This window comes from Diabrotica undecimpunctata, chromosome 5 (assembly GCF_040954645.1).
Source record: "Diabrotica undecimpunctata isolate CICGRU chromosome 5, icDiaUnde3, whole genome shotgun sequence".
Lineage (NCBI taxonomy): Eukaryota > Metazoa > Arthropoda > Insecta > Coleoptera > Chrysomelidae > Diabrotica > Diabrotica undecimpunctata.
Window position 1 is genome coordinate 105,299,434 of NC_092807.1, and position 23,995 is coordinate 105,323,428.

The 23,995-nt window shown below is 31.2% G+C and overlaps 3 protein-coding genes across 3 annotated transcripts in view; 2 read left to right on the top strand and 1 right to left on the bottom strand.

Moving 5' to 3' along the window:
- Positions 1–1,456: 1,456 nt before the first annotated feature.
- On the top strand, positions 1,457–2,053 carry LOC140442403 (zinc finger BED domain-containing protein 5-like). Its single transcript, XM_072533477.1, has one exon. The coding sequence runs from the start codon at positions 1,457–1,459 to the stop codon at positions 2,051–2,053; it is 597 nt and encodes a 198-aa protein (XP_072389578.1).
- A 9,741-nt stretch (positions 2,054–11,794) lies between these two features.
- LOC140442404 (uncharacterized) lies at positions 11,795–12,106 on the top strand. The gene has a single exon (XM_072533478.1). The coding sequence runs from the start codon at positions 11,795–11,797 to the stop codon at positions 12,104–12,106; it is 312 nt and encodes a 103-aa protein (XP_072389579.1).
- A 9,467-nt stretch (positions 12,107–21,573) lies between these two features.
- DAT (Sodium-dependent dopamine transporter) overlaps positions 21,574–23,995 on the bottom strand; it is a 97,542-nt gene continuing 95,120 nt past the window's right edge. Inside the window, exon 11 of the mRNA XM_072532462.1 lies at positions 21,574–23,211. Coding sequence (XP_072388563.1) covers positions 23,077–23,211 — 135 coding nt within the window. The 3' untranslated portion in view covers positions 21,574–23,076. The remainder of the gene's footprint in view (positions 23,212–23,995) is intronic.

Sequence of the window (23,995 nt, forward strand, 5' to 3'; positions counted from 1 at the left end):
GTAGAATATATAAAAATAAGCGTAATATATAAAAATTCAGTTCCTGTTTTAAATACAAGAACTATTCAAAATAAGGGTATAATTACTTACACGTAAGTGTATCATAATTTATACTAATTTTTTGTATCAAATACGTATAAAACTATTTCGTACATCGTTACTAATACTTATTTATAGGACTATTTTACTTTTTTTCGAAAACAGTCAAATGGCTGTTTGACAGTTTTCTTTTGATGCCATTACTATATTTTTAAAGCCAGAGTCATGCCCACATTGAGTACAAAATTTTACAAAATAAATAAAAAGATAGGATCTTTTAATGCTAAAATAGTACTGTACATATTTATCTTAGTCTAAATTGTTTTCTGAGTACCTAATATTGCTAACTAATACATTTTTCTAACATGTATCTACATTTCGCTGCTTTCTTCGATTTCAGTATGGTTAGATGAACCAAATGAGGTATTTGGTTAATAAAAAAATTGTTTGAGATAGAAGTGAGTTCAATATTACTAAATTTTTGTTAAAGTCACACAATTTTGTACAACAAAAAATGCTTAATGTGAAAGAAAATAAAAATAAAATTTAATTTAGAGGAACCTAACCAACGGAAAATATAGGTAGATAAAAGAATAGTCTAAAAAACACACTAAAAGCAAAATTTGAAACATCAACATGATTGATATCTTGAAAGTTCTTAGTAATCATGTATTCTTTCTCGTTCAATACGAATATGTAAAAGACTTACGACAGAGTTAACCTCAAGATGATGGCCGTGGTATCATCAGAATGAAAGCTCACGTAACCTTGTTTTTCAAGATCGCGGCTACCATGAGCGACCGCCATCATCTGGACACGGGCATGTAAGCATGACTACGTGGTGTACAAGCTAAATGGCAATCAGGTAAAGAGTGTACTACAGGCTCAGAAATAGATGTACCAGAAACATAAATATGAAGGTAGAGATAATCAAGAAAAGAATGAGTCTTCAAAAAATATATGCTGAGGTTTTCATTGCCATCTTAAAGAAAAATGAATAGATAACGAACAAAAACAAAACAACAGGAGCCTTGAAAGATGCTCTAAAACTAAAATGACGGTGAATTACATATAAAAAAATATTAGAAAATAAAAATGGAAGACAGAAGACATGGTTGCATGCTAGAGACTATATACAGCAAAAACTCTGGAGTTTACAAAACTTCAATAATTTTACCGCTTAGACAATTGGAGATAGCAGCGTTTGAGTAGCAAGTGGAAAAACATTACGATACAAAACTAGAAAATCGAGAAAAAGAATAGACTTCAGTACAGTAAGTTTTTCATGGGATTTTGAATAATCCAAATATCTAGCTTAGCAGTTTTTTAGTTTATATTCTACAAGTGTTAATTGAATTTTATTTTAAATATTTTCTTAAATGTATTAAATTTAAGTTTTCAAGGGAAAAATGTAGACATGTTCAAAGTTAAAGATAAAATCAGTGCGATGGTAAAAAACTGTCAGCTTTGGGCGGCAAGGATTGAAAACGAGTCGTTCACCAACTTTCCTAATTTGAAACAGTTCTTGGAGTCTGTAGAGCAGAGTTTACCTGACCCGATAAATATCAACGCAGCCGAGAACCTACGCAGCCTAGCCACGACTTTTAGGATATACTTCCCTGAACCTGACCCTGATGATGGTTGGATTCAAAATCCTTTTAGTTGTCAAGCAATTGAACAAATCCAAGGCCTCACAAAAGAAGAACAAGATAAGCTTGTGGATTTGTCGAGTTGTGGTACGATGAAGGAGATTTTTAATGGCGAGAAAATAGCAGACTTCTGGGCAACAGCACGCAAATATTACAAAGAACTTGGAGACAAGGCCATGAAAAAAATCCTTCCGTTTGCAACAACTTATCGGTGTGAGCAAGCATTTTTTTCCATGTGCTTCATGAAAAACAAATATAGGAATCGGCTTGATATGCGGTCGGATTTCAGAGTGAAAGTTTCAAGTTTGAAACCTAACATTACAGAAATAATGGATTCTAAGGTTAAATTCAACGTATCTCAATAATTGAGAAGTGAAAATTAAAACTAATAATGTACTTGTGTAGGTACTCTGTATTTTCACAAATAAATCCTAAATAGCATTAGTTTGATTTATGTTTTTACATATTTTGGCTCTTTTCGGGTAACTTTAGTTTTGTTTAGGTCTTTGGGAAATAGTGGGGGTCCTCGTCATTGTAGTACCTTGATGAAGGGGTCCTTGGAAAAATTAAGTTGGGAACCCCTTATATAGAGGAATGTGGTATACATTTGCTCGTTTTATGAGTATTTTCATACTTAGTAAATGGTCACTTGTGCTGAATCCCTTTCTAAAACCAGCTTGTTCTTTCGACTGGTATCCGTCAAATTTTGTCGTCAATCTGTTGGTTAAAATTTTTGTTAGGAGTTTATACGTTATATTGAGGATTCCTTTTCTTGTGTAGGATAATGGATACGGATTCCTTCCAGTTGTTTGAGATTTTTTTTTCTTTTAATATCTTGTTAAAAGGGGAATGTAGAGTATTAATTACCACTTTTCCACCATATTTTAGCATCTCTGCAGTTATTCCATCTTTTTCAGGCGATTTGTTGTTTTTCATTTCTTTCAATGCCTTCTTTATTTCTGATTTGCTTATTTCTGGCTGTAGCTCTGAGTGGACATTTTTTATTTTAGCCTTAAGTTGATTTTTAATTTCTTCTGGTGGTTCCTTTTTTGTTTTATATAATTCTAAGTAGAAATGGTGGATTATATTTATGATGTCATCTTTAATGTTTGTTTCTACTCATTTTACATCTTTTATTTTGTTTATGCCAAACTTACCTAATTTCGGTCTTAAGCATTTCATATTTTTGTTGTTCTGTATTGCTTCTTCTATTTTTATTTCCTCTTCTTTTCTCTTATTTTCTTTTATCATTCTGCTTATTGTTTTATTGATTTCTACATATTCTATAGATTTCCTTTTGCCTTCTTCGTTCAGCTTCGTCCTTTTATTCATAAGCTTCTTTATTTCTGTTGATATATAGTTGTTCTTTTTTAGATCCTTTTTTGCTATTTCTTTTCCTGATGTAATCATCGTTTCTGTAAGTATGTTATCTATTTCGTCTATATCCTTATCATCACTGTCTAATTTTTGGGTAAGTTGTTCTTTTAATAGGTCTTTGTATCTCTTTATATTGCCCTAGTTTGTTTCTATCTATTATTAAATCATTATGTGTAATTTGTATTTCAAATGTAATTTTTTAACTTTTTTTCCCATAAGTTATTAATATACGTCTTAAAAAAGAAAATAAGCCCCGGAATATTGAGATCCATTCAGTCAAATTATCTGGATCAACCTTCAAAATTATCTCATTTTTCAAAAAATCTTATAAACAAATTAAATTTTTCAAAAACTATTTAACCGATCTGGCTCATCTTTTGTACACAAGTTCTTCACACAAGACCTTCAAGTTCTGGTACATTTAAACAAATTTTAATAAATAATCAAAAAGTTATTAACAATATTTAAAAGCACCGATTTTGTTGTTCATTTTGTTTTTCATCCATTGTTAAATATCTCTAAATAGAAAAGACTTTAAGAGGAAAATAATAAGTTTGACGGTTCGATTGTTTATTTAAAATATTTCCAATAAAAAATTGATGAATCCCTAGATAAGAGTCTTTTTTATGATCTCATACTTCACATTTCAACTTTCAAAAACAACATCGAATCCTCCTCCCCATTCCTATTCCTCCGCGGGAAATATGTTTATTTTCTATTAATATATACAGGGTGGTCCTTAAGTAATTGTACAAACGAAAACCGTAAACTCTACATTTTAAAATATTACGATTTAAGCCAACTTGCTTTAATAAAATGTTGATATTAAGAAAGATACAGGGTGTTAAAGTGGAAATTTAAAATTCTATTTTTCGCTATAACTTTAACGTTTGTACATATTTTTGGACAAAAATTTATAATTGGATGCTTTAAAACAGGAAAAATTATAATTTTATACAAACTTTACTGTAACTGATAGAGGGCGCCACATATGCCACATGTGTGGCATAGATTTGCGCTTAACTTTTTTGCTCTTAAAGTTAGCTCTAATTGTGTTAAAAAATATTAAAGATACATTGTTTTTACAAGGAAAAGGTATACTTGTTGATAACCTCAAAATTTAACCGTTTTCGAGATATTCGCATTTTATAAGTCAGCTGCATAATAATTCTTAGTTGTAATATTTGTGCGGTGAAGCACTGAATACCTGTAGATAAGCATAATTCACAGTTTATTCTTATTACAACAACTCAAAGATGATAATGTTACATTACAAAATTTTTGTTATGGCTGCTAAATGTCTTATGAAAATATTCTTCATCTTCTTCTTTAGGTGCCGTGTCCGTATTCAGACGTTGGCCGTCATCATGTTTACAGTTTCCCTTTTAAATCGCTTCTTAAGTTTCTATACCTACTGGAGTTGTATTACTTTTTCCCCATTGTAAAATGCTGAAAACCCAAAATATGTGGTTTATGTAAGACGGTACACCACCACATTCTAGAGAGAAGGCAGTGAGAACATACTTAAATATAACTGTTCTGAACGTTGGATTTATCGTGGCAGTCAAATTCTTTGCAATGTGGTGAGATATTGATACAATTATTTATAATTATATTATATAATTATTTAATTTATAAAAAATCCCAAAAGAATAATTATCATTCATTACGTAAATTATTTAACCATTTTTATTAGGACAATTAGAAACTAAAGAAACTAAGTAATTGTACAAACGAAAACCGTAAACTCTACATTTTAAAATATTACGATTTAAGCCAACTTGCTTTAATAAAATGTTGATATTAAGAAAGATACAGGGTGTTAAAGTGGAAATTTAAAATTCTATTTTTCGCTATAACTTTAACGTTTGTACATATTTTTGGACAAAAATTTATAATTGGATGCTTTAAAACAGGAAAAATTATAATTTTATACAAACTTTACTGTAACTGATAGAGGGCGCCACATATGCCACATGTGTGGCATAGATTTGCGCTTAACTTTTTTGCTCTTAAAGTTAGCTCTAATTGTGTTAAAAAATATTAAAGATACATTGTTTTTACAAGGAAAAGGTATACTTGTTGATAACCTCAAAATTTAACCGTTTTCGAGATATTCGCATTTTATAAGTCAGCTGCATAATAATTCTTAGTTGTAATATTTGTGCGGTGAAGCACTGAATACCTGTAGATAAGCATAATTCACAGTTTATTCTTATTACAACAACTCAAAGATGATAATGTTACATTACAAAATTTTTGTTATGGCTGCTAAATGTCTTATGAAAATATTCTTCATCTTCTTCTTTAGGTGCCGTGTCCGTATTCAGACGTTGGCCGTCATCATGTTTACAGTTTCCCTTTTAAATCGCTTCTTAAGTTTCTATACCTACTGGAGTTGTATTACTTTTTCCCCATTGTAAAATGCTGAAAACCCAAAATATGTGGTTTATGTAAGACGGTACACCACCACATTCTAGAGAGAAGGCAGTGAGAACATACTTAAATATAACTGTTCTGAACGTTGGATTTATCGTGGCAGTCAAATTCTTTGCAATGTGGTGAGATATTGATACAATTATTTATAATTATATTATATAATTATTTAATTTATAAAAAATCCCAAAAGAATAATTATCATTCATTACGTAAATTATTTAACCATTTTTATTAGGACAATTAGAAACTAAAGCCCAGGTATTGAATAACACATATGTGTCTTGTTTCATAATACTTTTGCTACCAATCTAACCTTAAAGACTCAGCATTTTTACGAAAACATCATCGTTGGCCTAATAACCGATATTGTTATAAATATAATAAACACACAGGTAATTTAGTTTAGCATAATATTAGTTAGTTAGTTAATCATAATAGATCATTTGTTCGAGATGTAATTATAGTTACTCGTAATCTGTAACGTAATCATATAAATAAGTAATGACATCTATAGGTTATTCCGTGTTTATATAAGTAACCAATGAATCAAATACATCACAGTTTAACCTCTGAAACAAATAAGATGTAGTTCCCTAATATACCATAAGGTTTGGATATGTATCCAAAAGAATATATTCATCCATTATACATTATAGCCACCACGTAGCCCAGAATTTAATCCGCTTGATTTTGGTGTATGGGGCGTATTAAAACAACGTGTCTATAAGAATCCCATAAACATTCGCAACCAACTATGAGAAGAAATAAATACTGCAGCAGTTTCTTTAGAACCAATGATTCTATTTAACATGAGACGATCTTTTATGTAATATATTGACAAATGTTTTAAAGAAAATGATGGACATATCGAACATTTACGTTGACAAAAAGTTATGTTATTTAGTTTAACTATTTCTTAATTTGGTTTGTAAACAAAATGTTTTGATTATGACTTTAATTTAACATAAAACGTAAAATGTTTGATGTAAAATCCCTATTATTCTGTTTTTGTCAAATCCTATTATTAATTATCCTGCTTATATATTTATTTTAGTTAATATTTCGTTAACTATTGACTTAAGTTAAAATTATTTGAAACCAAAATTTAGATTTATTAATGTTTTTGTCTATTTTTCCTTCGTTGCTTGGAGTAATTGCCTTAAATCAGAATTATGCAGCTGATTTGTAAAATGCGATTATCACGAAAACTGTTAAGTTTTGAAGTTATTAAGAAGTATACCTTTTTTTGTTAAAATAATGTATCTTTTATATTTTTTATCAAAAATAAAGGTTACTCAAACAGCAAAAAAGTTAAGTGCAAATTTATGCCACATATGTAGCATATGTGGCGCCCTCTATTAGCTACATCAAAGTATGCATCAAATTATAATTTCTCATATTCAAAAGTACCCAGTTGTAAATTTTTATGCATAAATCTTTACAAACATGAAAGTTATAGAGAAAAATAGAATTTTAAATTTGCACTTTAACACCCTGTATCTTTCTTAATATCAACATTTTATTAAAGCAATTTGGCTTAAATCGTAATATTTTAAAGTGTAGAATTTACGGTTTTCGTTTGTACAATTACTTAAGGACCACCCTGTATATTAACTAAAAAATTCATCTGCTACTTGAATTATTGAAAATCATATAGTGTTTTTTTACTTTTTCCTAGATCTACTATACTAATTCACGAATACAAAGACTTATAGAGTAAAATATATGATAATAATAATATTTTTAATCATTTGATTTTATTTTAATTTAGTACAAAATTGTGGACCTATGAAGAATATTTAAATACACTTCCTTTTAACTTTATTATAAAACGTAATCCACCAGAAAAACTACTTGGCCCTACCAATAGTTTCACCTTGGGAAGCTAAATAAATAATTTGATCAATAACAAAATGGCAATCAATAAATAGTTTCATTGGAAAGTAGCAGTTCCATAGTTAAAAACATATCGGCTATCATCTAATATTTTTTTTTAATATCAGACGTTGGCTGTATAGCTTTTATGTTTTTTTTTTAATATTTGGAGAAGTATAAAAATTAATTTTGAAATCAGTTAATTTAATCATACTTTGATAGTGTTAATGTTTTTCTAAAACTAATTTCTTACTATGGTATATTTGTGTTTTATTCGTAATAGTTACTAGCGGACCAACTCGACATCGAGTTTTGATGTAAGTTTTGCTGATATTTAAGAGGGGCGGAGTCTAACGATCCATCGTTTCCGTCGCCTGGTGTAAATGATAGCCCTTTTATTGTGCGCAATACTCCTCCTAAACGGTGATAGATAGGAGAATAATTTTTTCGAATAATTAAACAGAATATTGAGTAGATTCCCCCTAAGGTTTAAAATTAAAAAAATTCGAACCGGTTTAAAAATGGCGGCCATAAAATGAATTTTTCCTATAGTAAAGTATAGGAATTTTACAGGTTTCATTCTTCAAAATTTAAAGTCCTAATTTTCAATGTATTTTTAAAATATGCCCGCGTCTACTTTTTTCTTATACTTACTGATTGAATTCAGAATTATGAAACCGGAAGTATTTACTTCCGGTAAGATATCCCAGCCTAACCTAACCTAACCGAACCTAAACTAAACTAACCAAATTGCAAACAAAAAAACCAACTTCGAATTTCAAGTACAAAATATTTATTAATTCATTTAGCTAGTAGAAACCTGTAAAATTCCTATACTTTACTATAGGAAAAATTCATTTTATGGCCGCAATTTTTAAACCAGTTTGAATTTTTTAAATTTTAAACCTTAGGAGGAATCTACTCAACAATCTGTTTAATTATTCGAAAAAATTATTCTCCTATCTATCACCGTTTAGGAGGAGTATTGCGCACAAGAAGGGCTTAGCCTTTTAGTATACATACAGATTGAACGAATTTAAAACGGAACATACAATTTAATATATGTCTGTTTAAACTGCATTTGAAATAGTGGACCAATATAAAACTTGGACAAAAATAAATCCATACTCAGTGATAGACATTGTATAAAATATCGTTCAACTATCTGTCTCCTTTAAAGGAAAGAGGAGCTTGCCTAATAGTCGGAGAGATAGAGCCGAAATTTTGGAATGATCAGTAATATGACATTTCTATATTGGAATATATTCATTGTAACTGGGTTGAGACTTTGCCTTACAGGCGGACGACCCTCGTGGTACAGGGGGTGGCTATACAGGGATGAAGTTGTAATTTTTTTCGGAAAAATTAACGATCGATAATATGGCTGAAAATTTGCCCAGAGTAAGATCTTGGTATAACTAGACGAAATCTCAAAGGGCGGACGCGAGAGTGGATACATAAGGGGGGGCGGACAGGGGTGAAATTGCAATTTTTTGGGGAAAAATTAACGATAAGTAATATGTCCGCCATTTTCATGGCTCATTATTTAGCCCCTAAAAACTCTAAATCCAAAATAGCGGACAGCTGGGTTGGTACAGAGAGCCATAAAACGGGGTCAAATGTACCACTTGCCTGCGCATTTTAGGTCTCGGTAACAATTTTCAAACTGATTTTATTATGATATTTTTATACCGATTGATTTGAAAATTTGTATGCTCACTTCTGTTACTATTCCGAAAAGCGTCAAGTAGAGTTTTCCTCAAAATTTTCCAAATAAATTTCCGTAAATGAAAATTTTCGTAATTTTCTGTCAGTTATACCATAATTTTTTTCCAAAAATTTTCAAACGATTTTTCCGATAAGAAAAAAAAATTTAGAAAAACTTTAAAAATTTCGTCATTTTTCTCACTCTCATTGATGTCATCACTTTCATCATCTTCGTCACTTTCACTTTCAATAATATCACATTCATTATCTGCTTCATTTTCAATCACTACTTCTCGAACTGATTCTGGCATCTGAGGTCAACTAAACCATTTGAATTTATATGTTTCATCTTAAAACTCCCAACCATGTTCTTCAACAATCAATTCTGTTGGTACTTTTTTATGAGCATTTGTCCAAATATTTGAAATCTAATGGGCTCGCAGTAGATGTTGGTGTAATTCAGCTTGACATGGTGGTAAGCTTGAAGCATCGAAATTTTTTAGTTCTTTTTTTAAAAAGGCTCGTTTCCATCATGCCACTTATACTGCCGGTTAAATAGTGAAAATCTGACATCGTTTACTTTTCTTTTTGGAATTGTTTTCGTCAGTCCTGTTCCATGTAAGGGACATATGAAAGTTTCTAAGGTTTCAAAAACTTCATTACAATCGAAGTCAGTTTCACCAAGTTGGATAAAAGCATCTTGATACTTATTACATTTAGCGCATGCGCCTAGAATTACTGGTCTAAATGGAACGCGCATCATTATTATTTTAATATTTTTAAATAATAATGATGCAAAATTAATGTCCAAACAGAATTTGTAAAATTATAAGTAACTAATGAAAAAAAAAATTCAATCAATTTAAAAGTTAAAAAAAAATATTTAATTAAAGAAAATATCTACAAAGTAAATTTCAAAACTTAAAAAATTGATAATTCCACTATTAAATTGATTTTTATTAATAATTATTTGTAAAATGTTAAAGGAATTCTACAAATTGAATTTTACCTATTGATAAATAGAAATAATATATTTTGTATTTGATTATTAATGTAATAATAAATCAAATTTTTCTTATATCTGAACAACCATTATTTATGCAATATAAATTTAAAAACCTTTTTATTGTAATAAAAAATAAGTAAAATTACTATTTGTTATACAAAAAATATTTAATAGTTAACATTATAAAATTACTTTAATTTAATAAAATATCAAATATCAAACATTTATTCAATTAAAAATTAATTCGTAAAATATTTATATTTAAGAAAAAAATGTGATTTCTAAAGTAAATATGACTTTAGTTTGAAAAAAAAACATTATCATAATATCATTTTAAAACTACAAAATATTCTATAAAAGATTCAGACGATGACGTAGAGTTTTGTCAAATGTTTTAGAAAAGTTTTTCTAAACTTTTTTTCTTATCGGAAAAATCGTTTGAAAATTTTTGGAAAAAAATCATGGTATAGCTTACAGAAAATCGAAAGGATTCTACAAATTAGATTTTACTTTTAAAAATTACGAAAATTTTCATTTACGGAAATTTTTTTGGAAAATTTTGAGGAAAACTCTACTTGACGCTTCTCAGAATAGTAACAGAAGTGAGCATACAAATTTTCAAATCAATCGGTATAAAAATATCATAATAAAATCAGTTTGAAAATTGTTACCGAGACCTAAAATGCGCAGGCAAGTGGTACATTTGACCCCGTTTTATGGCTCTCTGTACCAACCCAGCTGTCCGCTCTTTTGGATTTAGAGTTTTTAGGGGCTAAATAATGAGCCATGAAAATGGCGGACATATTACTTATCGTTAATTTTTCCCCAAAAAATTGCAATTTCACCCCTGTCCGCCCCCCCTTATGTATCCACTCTCGCGTCCGCCCTTTGAGATTTCGTCTAGTTATACCAAGATCTTACTCTGGGCAAATTTTCAGCCATATTATCGATCGTTAATTTTTCCGAAAAAAATTACAACTTCATCCCTGTATAGCCACCCCCTGTACCACGAGGGTCGTCCGCCTGTAAGGCAAAGTCTCAACCCAGTTACAATGAATATATTCCAATATAGAAATGTCATATTACTGATCAGTTCAAAATTTCGGCTCTATCTCTTGGACTATAAGGAAGCGATAAGTGGTTTGACAGCATAATAACTGCTTGTGTAGTCTAGTTTTTTCAGTGATTCTAGGCAACCTATTTGGGTGGAGTTTTGACTTGTTCTTGAATGAATTCAGAATCCAGCAGCCCGCTGAAGTATTGGATTTTTATAATATAATTATTTGACAACCTTTTGTTGGCCAACCACCTAGAGCGGAGTTGAGCCGAAATACATTGATTTCGTATGTTCCGTTTTAAATTCGTTCAATCTGTATAAGATTGTATATGGAGTATACCAAAATACTTTATTTAACTTTTTGGACTTCCAAATTGGAAAAAGCTTCCGTACTAAAAACTAAATTGTAAAATAACCAAAATAAAAATAATGAGTGGGACCAGACAAATATAATAATACAAAACCATACCATAGAAAATATTAAACATTATGTATACTTGGGACATGTCATCAAATTGGGAAAACCAAATCAGAATGATAAAATTAAAAGAAGAACGCAACTGGTACGGGCATCCGTCGATAAACTAGCATATTTATATCTTGGAAAATCATACTTATAATTTAAAAAAGAAAGATTTATAACATATGCATATTACCAGTTTGTATCTACGAGTTAAGATCGTAGCCCTTAGCAGAAAATCTGCTAAAAAAATAGAAACAACGCAAAAGACAATGGAACGAAATAAGCTTGGAATATCACTAACAGACATTCGATACACCGAGATAAGGCTTAGAACGAAGATCAGGGATATCCTAGAATGGAGATCAACGGGAACGAAAAGAAGCATAAGGAAACCTCAAAAGAGATTAGTAGTAGTGACAGGCAAGCAGTGGATTAGATTTGCGCAAGATAAAGAAAGATGGAAGCAATTAGGAGAGACTTACATTCAGGAGTAGATGGAAAATGATTCAAATCATTTTAGTCAGTCAGAGACTACTGTTTTTAAGTCCACCGTAAGATATACGCAACCCCTGTGTGTATCCAGACTGCACGGTCTTGTGCAGTAAGGACCAAATTTTTCGTTATCTTTCGCATATCATATTGTCAAGTAGATGGTTTTCCTCTGTTTCATTTATCTGTCCTTGGTCTCCAGTTAATTAGTCCACCTTCCATCCTTCATCTTTGCGACTTGGCCCCATTTCAATCTACAAGCTTTCTCCATAGTATCTGTAACTCTGGTTGTTTTTCGTAGGTCTTCACTTGCGATCTTGTCTTTTATTGTTACTCCTATCATTGAACGCTTCATCTTTCTTTATGCTACTCTTAATTTTAAAGCATTGTTTTTTGTCAGGGACAGTGTTTCCACACCGTAGGTCATTACTGGCAGAACACACTGATCGAAGACTTTCCGCTTCAGATTAATCGGTATGTTGCCGACTTTAAATACGACCTCCATATGCTGCCTATCCATGTGCTATTTTTCCAGCTTAATAGAAATCTTGTACAACTTTTAACAACTCAGTCCTATTGGTTATTATTTCACCCTGTTTGTTTTTTAATTTGATTATTTGACTCTTCAGTTTTTAATTTCTTTTAAAGTACATTCAAGCTTTTATTTGCCTGTATCGTTTGTTGGATTTTTTCGTTATTATATTTTCTCAAATCTTTTCTGATTGCTTTAAGTACTTCTTGATTTTTCTTCCTTATTTCTTCTTTACTTGTGTTTATATTCTCTTTAATATCTTTTCTTTGTTTTATTAGGATTTTGGTTTCACTGCTGAGTTTCTCTTGATTCTTTATTTTTGGACAATGTTTCTTTTGGCTTTCTTGGATAGCTTGTATAATGCAATAATTGGGAACATTTATGTCTTCAGTAGGAGGTGTCCTTGTACTTGTTTTTCATTTGGTCTCGATATCTTGTTGGTGTATTTTAACTTACTGGATTGTGTCCATGTATGTATTTAATTTTTTCTCAATAGTCCATGCCTTTCCTTGTCTAGATATATTTTAACTTTAGCGCGTACCATTCGATGATCACTACCTGTATAAAATTTGTTTAGGTCAGTCACATCTTAGACGATTTCTCTTTTGTTGCCAATTATATAGTATATTTTGTTTTTGGTTTTGCTATCCGGGCTTTGCTAATTCTACCTTCTTTTGTTTTTTTTTTGTGGAAGAAACTGTTCATTTGGAATAAGTTATTCTGAAGAAGAAAACCAACAAGGGTTTCCCCTCTTTCGTTACGTTGGTCTAACCGGAATTTTTCTATAGATGTCTCTTCAACACATGTTCTGCTGTCAATTTTAGCAATAAAATCACCACATATTACAACATATTGTATAGGTGTTTCGTTTAGCACTATTGATATTTCGTCGTAAAACTCCTCAAATTCCTCTTCTGAATGAGATGAGGTTGTGACGCAAATCTGAATAATGTTTATACTATAACTTTTGTTGAGTTTTAAGATTAAATAAGCAACTCTACTTAAAATTTCTTTGACGGATGTTATGTTGTACTTTATGTATTTTGTGGATAAAGAATCCAATACCGCTCACGGAGGTATCTTCGTTTCCAATGTGGTAAAAAAGGTGACCTGACTTAGAGATGTTAAAAAGTTCCCCTCTTTTTCTAACTTTAAAGTTAGTTCTCCCCACTTTCTATTTCTATTTCTATTTCTATTTCTATAAATCTTTCTTCTGATAAGATGCTTCTGGCGTTATATGCTGCTCTTTGCAAAGATATAGCCTTTTTGATTCTTCTGATGATAATGAAACAACTTGAATGGTTTGGATATATCGTAGAAATAAGTAAAGAAGGTGATAGGAGATAAAATAAAAGACAGAAGAAGCAAATATAGATCAAGACAAACTGAAGAAATAGAATAGAAGAACCAGGGGCAAAAATAAGAAATGGAACAATTGACAAAGGATTGTGAAGCATGAACAAATCGGATTAGAAAGTAAACTATTTAAATTTAACAACTGCAATTAATACAAAGATATACGAATAAGAATCAGTTTCTATAAGAGGTACTTATCATAAATCCGTATCTCCAATATGTTCTCTACAAATTTACAAATTTACAAAATATTGTACCATTTCTCTCTTACCGTGGTTCTTCGTTATATTTTGTACAAAATTCTAATTGAATTAACGGATTACTGTTACTGAAGAATTATTTCATTACACAGTTTTTTGTTATATGTAATAATTTTCTGTGATTGTTTTGGATAATAATTTGTTTTCGATAAGTTTGATGATTTGGTACAGCCTTCTGTAAAATTTCTTCGTTATATTTTGTAGTTATGGCACATATTTTGTACCAAAATATATTATTGCTATGATTATCTCTTATACTGGGTAGTTTCTTACTAGATTTTAAATAGCTTTTGGAATTTAAGGCATGTAAAGCTTGAGGCACTACTATAAATAAAATGATAACTATATATGGTGAAATGATTGTGAAAAGTAATAGTTTTAAGTACCTAGGATCGGTATTACAGATAACAAAGAAACAAGATCGAGAAAAAGAAAATAATTCAAAAAAATCAACTGACTTGTTTTCATTGCTTCCAGAATATTGTTGTATTTATACTTCTCCACTCAAGGCTACTCAACAATCGTTTAAAAATAATCTGTTTGAAATATACCTGAAGGTCATTTATTTCAGTTTATTATAGATGATTTCTTCAGGTATATTAACAGAGAGCCTAAATCAATGAGTCCACTAATTTAGACAGCTCAAATTTCTTAATTTTTACAAATTTTTACTATAAATAGTACAAACAATTCATGTTATTGGTTATTGCCCGATGATAATATTTTTATTTGTAACTTCGTTATTATTTATATTTTTATTCCACGAAATAACTAGAGTCAACTAAAAATATCCAAATAATGTTCATATAAATATTATTAGAGGTCTTTTGTCAAAAATAAGTAATATGGCTACTTTGTGGTGCCATAGTCGATGTAGAGTAAGAGTGTCTTAGACTAATTTTCTCCAAGCTGATCAATCGTCAACCACTCACTAGCTCATTCCTTAAACTCTCCTAAGATCTGCTTCAATACTGTCGATCAAAGCAAAGTCATGAGCTTCTTCAATTTCCTCGTTAACATTATCTTTATGTGAAATAAGAATCTGGAATCAATTTGGAGTACCTGTATAATTCTTTGCTAAAATATATAGGTACTTTACAATTTTCTAACGTTCTGTTTGCTTCATAACTAGCAACTTCAGTCTGTTGTTTATTTTCCTTTTCTTTTAATTTATTAATATTTTACGTCTCTATATTTCTGTTGTCTTTACATTTCTTTTGTCTTTTCGCTAACCTTTCTCTTTTGTTCTTAGTTTCCTTTCCATTCGGTCCTATTATTTCATCTTTTGGTGTTTTATATGCGTACTATTATTTGTCACAACGCAACTTATTTCGTATTCTGTATATTCTGTATATTTTCTCTTTATATTTAAAGCATACAACATATGCATTATAAAACATCCCAACACTGCCAAACGGATTTTTTTTCCATGGTTGACATGTGCGGCTGTATTCAGCTTGAACTTTCGTTAAAGTTTTCCGTTTGACGTTTTGATTTTTATTTAAAAATATTTCCACTAAAAAATTAATGAATCCCTAGATGAAAGTCTTTTGTAATATCTCATACTACACATAGATTTGTTCTCTGAATATCCCCCCTCATAATTTTAACATTTTTGAACATTTTTTAATTGAATATTGCACAAAATACTATACAAAGAAATAAAAATATTAATATGGAAGAAACGAATAACCTTCTAATCATCAGACTATACCAAATATATAGATCACTGTTGGTTGCATGTACGGGGGCTTTTGTCAAATATATTTTTATCCTTAACAGATTTATATATAATTACAAACATCTACATATACTGGCTAAACTCTAACCTATATTCTCAGTTACAAAATTTACTAAAATCTAATCCTAAACTGGAATGCGATAGTACCACATTCAATATATTATTATATTTACTTAACGTAAAAGACATTACTTACCCTAAGTAGAAGCTTATAAGAACGTACCTGGACTTTATTCAAATAAAATAATTTATAAAGAATTATCTAAATTAAAAATAAATAAAATAAAACAAAAACCCTTACATTCATTCGAACTTCATAATTTAATCTGTTTATAAAGTTATATCCAAAACAATGGCTTAAAGAAAAATGCGATGCCATTAATTTTAATTTCTTGTCTGTAGAATTCAAAAATTTTGTTGTACAATAAGTATGCTCGTTAAATTAACATCATATTGGTGAGCTCCAATCTCTAATGCTTCTAATGTAACTAATCAAAGTTGTTGTCTACAAAACATTCTCGTTAGCTGTAAGCCGATCAGAATTGTAAGATTTTCATTGTTTATCGTCACGCTGGTATAAAAGTCAAAAGTTTTTCTAACGTATTCAGCCCTTCAAACCGTTCCAGCGACATTTTTCTATAAAATCACACAGTTTACCATGATTATCATATAATTTAACTCTGTTATTCTCTCTTCGTCAATGTTTTATCATCTATTTACTTACATGGGTTTACACAGCATATTCTGTTTTTCTTCTTTCTTCTTTCAGTACCCTGTCCGATTATCGAACGTTGGCGATCATATTGGTAATAATACCTCTGTTTATGGCGGCTCTAAATAAATTAGTAGTGGTCTGTTGATACCATTCTCAGAGATTTCGGAGCCAGGATGTCCTTCTTCGGCCTGGGCCTCTCCTTCCGGCGATCTTATCCTGTAGTATGACGTGTAGAAGGTTATACCTCTCTGGATGTCTCATAACATGACCGAAATATTGTAACTTTCGAATTTTTATCGTTTTTGTTATTTCTGTGCTCTTTTTCATTCGATGTAAAACTATTTCATTTCTTATTCGATCAACCCAACTTATCCGCAATACTAGTCGATAAATCCACATGTCAAAGGCCTCTAATTTTTTCATTAATATCTCTGTAAGGGTCCAGCTCTCCATACCATACAGCAATGTGGAGAATATGTAGCAGCGTATTAATCTGATTTTAAGGTTTAACGTAATATCTCTATTAATTAGAATTTTCTTTAATTTATAGAAGGCGGCTCTGGTTTTTTCAATGCGTATTCCTATTTCTTTATTTATATCCCAGTTATTGTTAACGTTTGCACCCAAGTAGGTAATATTGTGGACTCTTTCTAACTCTATTCCATATGCTCTGATGTTCGTTAAGTTTTGTGTTAGAAGTATTAAGTTTTAGCCCATATTCATCACATGCTTCGGTTACCCTGTTTATAAGTCGTTGCAGGTCTTCTTCATTGGAGGCAATAAGTACAGTGTTCTCTACATATCTGAGATTGTTCCGTTGATTTTAATGCCTGTATATTCAACTAAGGCTTCTTTGAAAATAAATTTGGAGTAGATATTAAAAAGTAGAGGCGATAGAATCCATCCTTGCCTCACTCCACGTCGTATTTCCACTGCTTCCTTCGTGTTGTGTCCAGCTCGTATGTTTGCACATTGATGCCAATACAAATTTTTGATAATACGGAGTTCTCGGTCATTAATTCCCACCTGTTGCAAGACACCTATAAGTTTGTCATGGTTTACTCGGTCAAAGGCCTTTTCGAAGTCGATAAAACACATATATACTGATTGTTCTATATCCCTACATCTTTGAACCATGACCTACAAACTGAAGAGTGCTTCTCTGAAACCAAATTGTGTTTCACTTTTTTGTTCTTCTATTTTGTTGTAAATTCTCGAGTGCAGTATTCTTAGGAAAATTTTCAGTACATGACTCATCAGACTGATAGTGCGATGATGGCCACACTGTTTGGCATTTATTTTTTTTTTGTATCATTACAAATGTTGACAGTAGCCGGTCTGTTGGTATATGTCCTGTTTCGTATATTTTATTAAAGAGGCTTAAAAAAGAATGTTTGCCCTTATCGTCGAGCAGTTTGATTATTTCGCTTGGAATTTCATCTGGACCGGTTGCTTTCCTATTCTTTGATAGCTTTATAGCTCTTTCCAGTTCATCTAGTGTTATGTTTGGACCAGTCGATCGTCCTCAAACAGCTCCTTAATATATTCTTTCCACCTCTCTAATCTGTCTTGTTCATTGACTATAATATTTTCTTGTTTATCAAGTATACTACTTGCAGTTGATCTATATGTTCCAGTTATTTCTTTCACCTTTTTGTACATATTAAACGTGCCATTCTTTTTCTGCAGTTCTTCTATTTCAAGACATTTCTTTATGAATTTTATTGTATTCTTCAGTGTTTTTATTTTTCTGTTTTCGCCTGCTTTCCATTAGTCCCAATATTTCATCAGTCATCCATTGTTGTTTGCGATTATTAATAGTTTTATACTGTTTAGTTGCTTCTTGCATAATGCTTTTGACATGATTCCAGTGGTCTTCGACGTTATGTGTTTCTTTCGATTTTTCGAACTTCTTTTTTATCTCTTGTGTAATTTCAAGACTATTAGTTTGAATACAGTCAGTGTTTATTCGGTTAGTCGGTTGTTGGCGTTTTACTATTTTAATATTGTTCTAAAGCTATTTTCTTGTGGCATTTTAAATTAATTACTATTTAAATGGGAATAAACCACAATTAAAGATTAAAATACGTTTATTGACGTTTCAATTTACACTTCGGAAATCTTCTCCGATTTCCGAAGTGGAAATTGAAACGTCAATAAACGTATTTTAACCTTTAATTGTGGCTTATTTCCATTTAAATAGTAATTAATTTACTATTTTAAGTTTAAGATATTCTATTTGCTGTTTTTCAATTGCCATTTTTTTTGTCATTTATTTTTTCTGCAGTAAGGTCTCTTTTTTTTTGCTGTTTTTGTTTGTCCGTTCCTCTTTTCATCCTTCTGTTTGGTTTAAATTTTCCAGTTCTTAGCGGTATTCTTGTCTCGACCATCCTTCGCGTATGTTCACATCAGCGTAATTTTGTTGTTCTATTTTATTTAGTGTCTCCTTCTTTTATTTTTCACCCACGTCTCTGACATATAAAGTGTAACGCAGCTTTTCACCATTGTTTTGAGAATTTGGTGTTTAGTTTTTTCTTGCAATATCGTCGCTCCATAGAATCGAGTGTAATTGTCGTGTTATCATTTTTACTTTATTTATTTTATTCATTATATCCGTTTCATCTTATCTTGTATTTATTTAAATTACCCCCAAGTATCTATATTCATTAATTTGTTTTATTGAGTTGTTTATCTGCAGGAGTTATGCGGTGTTTCCAATGACCATGTTTTGCATTTTATCATAATTAATTTTCAGACCCCAGCTTACAAATTCTTTTTCCAGATTTTTATCATATAAACGATGCCGTCTTTGCCTTCTGCTAAAATTATTTCATCATCTGCAAACAAACGACTAGGGATATAGTTGTCGTCAATTTTTACTATAATCTGTCTACATTTCTTGTTGCAATTTTTTGGTGTTTCATATATACAAAGTTCAAATAAGGTTCGTGATAGGCAGCAACTTTGTCGAAGCCCTTTACCGACTTTAAACGGTTCTGAGTAGTTTTATCCGACTTTCATTCTACATTCACTGTCTTCGTAAAATGTTTTTACGGCATTTGAGTAGATGTTATCTACTCCGCGATTTTTCATTGCTTTCTACAGGTTGTTGACTGGGGCACTATTACAGGCCTTTTGGAGGTCCAGGAATACAATGTGCAACTCAGCTTTGAATGCTATTGGGTTTTCTTTGACCTGCTTTGTAGAAAATATATTATCAGTACATGAGCATCCGGGACGAAAACACTCTGTTCTTCTGAAATCCTCAGCTATTCCTCCATCCTTGTTTTAATGATTTTACTATACAACCTAACCATAGAAGGTGCAACGCTTTTTGTTCTTCACGTGCCATATCAGAATTATCCGACGTTGGCGATCACCATTGCGAAGGCTTCTCGATCTTCTGCAATATGGAATAATTGTTTTGCATTTGATATCTGAGTCCATTCAGGAATGTTTTTTAACCAAGTAACCTGTTTTCTTCCTACGCCTTTACGGCCTTCTATTTTGCGATGCATATTTCCCTATAATTCTTCTTCTTATTACGCCGTCTCCTTTCAAAGACCCTATCCAAATCGCAATTGTAGCCTTGGAAATTGCTGCACGAAAGATTTCTGTAGATGAGCGGTCAAATCATCTCGTTAGGTCTTTCAGTCACGAGTTCCGGTGTCTTCCAACTGATCTTTTGCCCCGTACTTTACCTTACAATATGATTTAGGGTAATTCCCCTGTAATTATTGGGGCCTTTTTGCTTCCCTTTTTATGTAGTGAGCTTAAGTAGCTCGTTTTCATTCCTTCGATATTTTTCCATGAAATAAGCATGTGTTAAATGTATGGTTTAATTTTTTATTCAGGCAAAAAGGGCGTGTTTTAGCAGTTCTGCAGGTATTTCTTCAGATTTTTTATCCTTCTATGCGCATTTCTTATTTTTTTCAGATCTCTTCGATTGCCAGAATATGCAATCGATTGAAAAGTGGTAGGATAGTTTTTTGTCCTGGGGTTGAGAAATCGGCCCCAAATGCGGATGGATAGTCAACGGACCATAAAAAACCAATCTATTAAATATTGCCACAATTTTACATGAAAATAATCATAATATCAACACGTCAACTACAAACTCTTTCTAATTATAGAAACATATTACCAAGAGTCCTCTCAGACCCTAAACATGTGAAAACGTTTAGGGTTAACTTTTTGATTTTTTTATGTAAAATCTTATAACATCGACCTACAATCATTATATCATTACTAATAATCATAATTGTGATGTAATTCAAAGGTTTTTACACCTATTTACGTAGCTAGTTTCAACTACTTTTAAATGTTCACTGATGATGGTCTGACTTTACCGAAAATGTATTGAAATATTGTAATCCTATTATTACTTTTAATAAAATCTATCATTATACACCAGAAGTCTTTACTTCTCTGTAAGTTTTTTTACTAATGTAAGTTACTAATTTAAACTTTACTATTTTTCACTTACGTTAAGTTATCAAAGCACCATTACTTAAGAAAGATTTTTCCACCAAATGGGATCTCATCAAAGTAAAGTTTGTAGGATGGCTCTGAGGATGGCTTTGTAAACTGAAAGAAATCAGCTAGGAAATAAATTTTTCGCATTTCAAAAATACTTTTCTTTTCCATTCTGTGATTTACAAATATAAATGAAAATAATAAAAATGTATCGCCTAGAAATCAGTAAAGTGAGACGACGAGAGTCAGGAATTTGTGAAAAAACCGATAATGACATTATTACATTATTGCTCTAATAATGAAGTAGACAGAACAAGAATATAAATTGTTGGAATAGTGTGAAGTGAAAAGTTCAAAACAAATACCTGGTAAATAATATATACCTGGTAAAACCTGCCCAATCCACCTTGATACAAACTGCCCTATATACTTGCAAAGCCCTATTTAATGTTGGCAATAATCCCCTTGCCAATAATATTTTAATGAATGAAACAGATTACATACTTTTAAAGAAACGTTTCTAAAGACATGAGACATATGGGAATACGTGCTTGGTGGAGGAAGGCGATGGATAGGGACGACTGGAGAGAAATCTTTGAGGAAGCTCTCAAGGATTTGAATGCTAGTCTAGAATGCTGTCAAAAGAGTTGTGACATTTTCAGGAGCTGATACTAGATTGGATTGACCGTTGAAGTTAAAGGATGAAGAAGAATTACTAGTGATAAAATAAAAGGGAGAATGTTTCAATTAAGTATTTGGCTTATAAAGGGCTTTAATGGCAATGATGATGATATTGGATTAATTGGATTATTAATCTCTTATCTTGTTTTTTAAGTTCCATCTTCTATCAAAGGTTGGAAATCATCATTGCTATGCTGACTCTGTTAACTGCCGCTCTAAATAATTCCGCACTATTGAATTCAAACCATTCCCTTAAGTTCTTAAGCCATGATATTCTTCGTCTTCTCACATTTCGCTTTCCTCTAATTTCGCCTTGCATAATAAGCTGCAATAATGAGTATCTTTGCCCTCTAATAACATGGCTTAAGTACTCAAGTTTTCTTCTTTTTATAGTCAATATTATTTCAGCTTCATTCCCTATTCTTCTAGTAACTTTTGCGTTTGTCATTGTTTAAGTCCATGGGACTCTTGTGGCAGATATTAAATGACAAAAACGAAAAACCATGAAACTTAACTTGGATAATATAGAAATAAAAAATAAAATTAAACAGGAATTTGTTAATGTTATGCCATGCTAAGTTGTTATAAATATAATAAAATTTTATTATACTGTTTAACACTGAATAAAATGACACTGAGACATGAGATCCTACCTCCCATCATATCCATTGGTCTATTCGATTCGCAAACGATTTACAACTTACAGTTACAGATCCAGTCTACACTGCTACGTTTGAAAAACATCATGCTGTACTGTGACTAGGTCCAAGTAGGTACCTATTATTCCACTCACAATAAAACGAACGTAATAAGCTCATTAAGCTTTGAACCGACAAGTTTTTGCTTATGACAGAGTGATCTATGTGTTTATGATTCTTGTAATACTATGACACTGATATATTGATTAAGACAAAGCATAACACACTAGAATAATAAAACATGGTGTTAAGCGCTAAATCAATTGTTAATAATAATCGTTCCTAGTGCTACTAGCTTAAGTAAGTGCAGACCTTTACGGTAAATGTCACTATTTAGTACTAAAATATGTTGTTTTATATTTGATTTCTATCTTAAGTTATAAATTCTATCTAAAACTAGAAACTAAACCCATACCAGACTTCGTTCAAACTAATTGTACACCCAAGCCTATTATGATGTCCAAAGAAAAAATAACTCTAAACGTAATATTCCTTAAATTTAGTAATTCTTTTATCTCACACCTCGACCGGCGCCTGGTTGGGAACTTCAGGCGTCGACAAACGAACCTGCTGACTCTCTGATTGTACCACTCCGTTGACTTGGGCGCCCCTTTGCGTATCACGCCATGGTGTTGTTAGTATTTTCAGCCTCTGTAAAAAATGTTTTGTAGTTAGAACATCTAATTTGTGATTTATTAATCTAATGATGTATGGTAATTTGAAGTTAGTGACTCCATATAAACAAGTATTGCTGATTAGCACGACCCTGCAAATAATAAAACATACTCGATATTGCCTAATACTTTGGTTGTTGATTTTTGCTCTTTTACAGCAATAGAGTGACTGGCTAGTGTGTTAAATATAAAGTAATATACATACAGACATTAGTTACATAAAACGCCTATAGAGTAGGAGACTAGTACACAATGACAACATTTTTTGGGAAATATACGTTTAGAGTTCTGTTATCTGTGTATATCTGTGTATAAAATTTGATAGATATTAACCTAACCTAACCTATATATGTAAATTAAAAATAGTAACTTGGAAATTTTCAAAAATATGCAATACTGAATTTGTTTCAATTGTACCACCGATGGTACAGTTTGAAACATAGGGTAGTACACAATGAAACGTGTTAAAATCAATGATTAAATACAAAAAATATTTATTATTTCTTCAAGTTACCGTACAATAAAATTGTTAAACTCCAAAGCAAATCCATAATAGCTGGTGAAATTACATTCCACTCGATAAAGATATTTAACGATACTTCTTAAGGTCAGCGCCCGCCGCTACCTGCCTATATAATTTGGATATTATCAGAACCAGTTGAGAAAAAGCCATCACAGAAGTCGGTCGCAAAATCTCGTAAGCTGAAATCGCTAGCTCGCAAAATACTCGCTTCGTTTATTAATGTATTATATTTGCAACA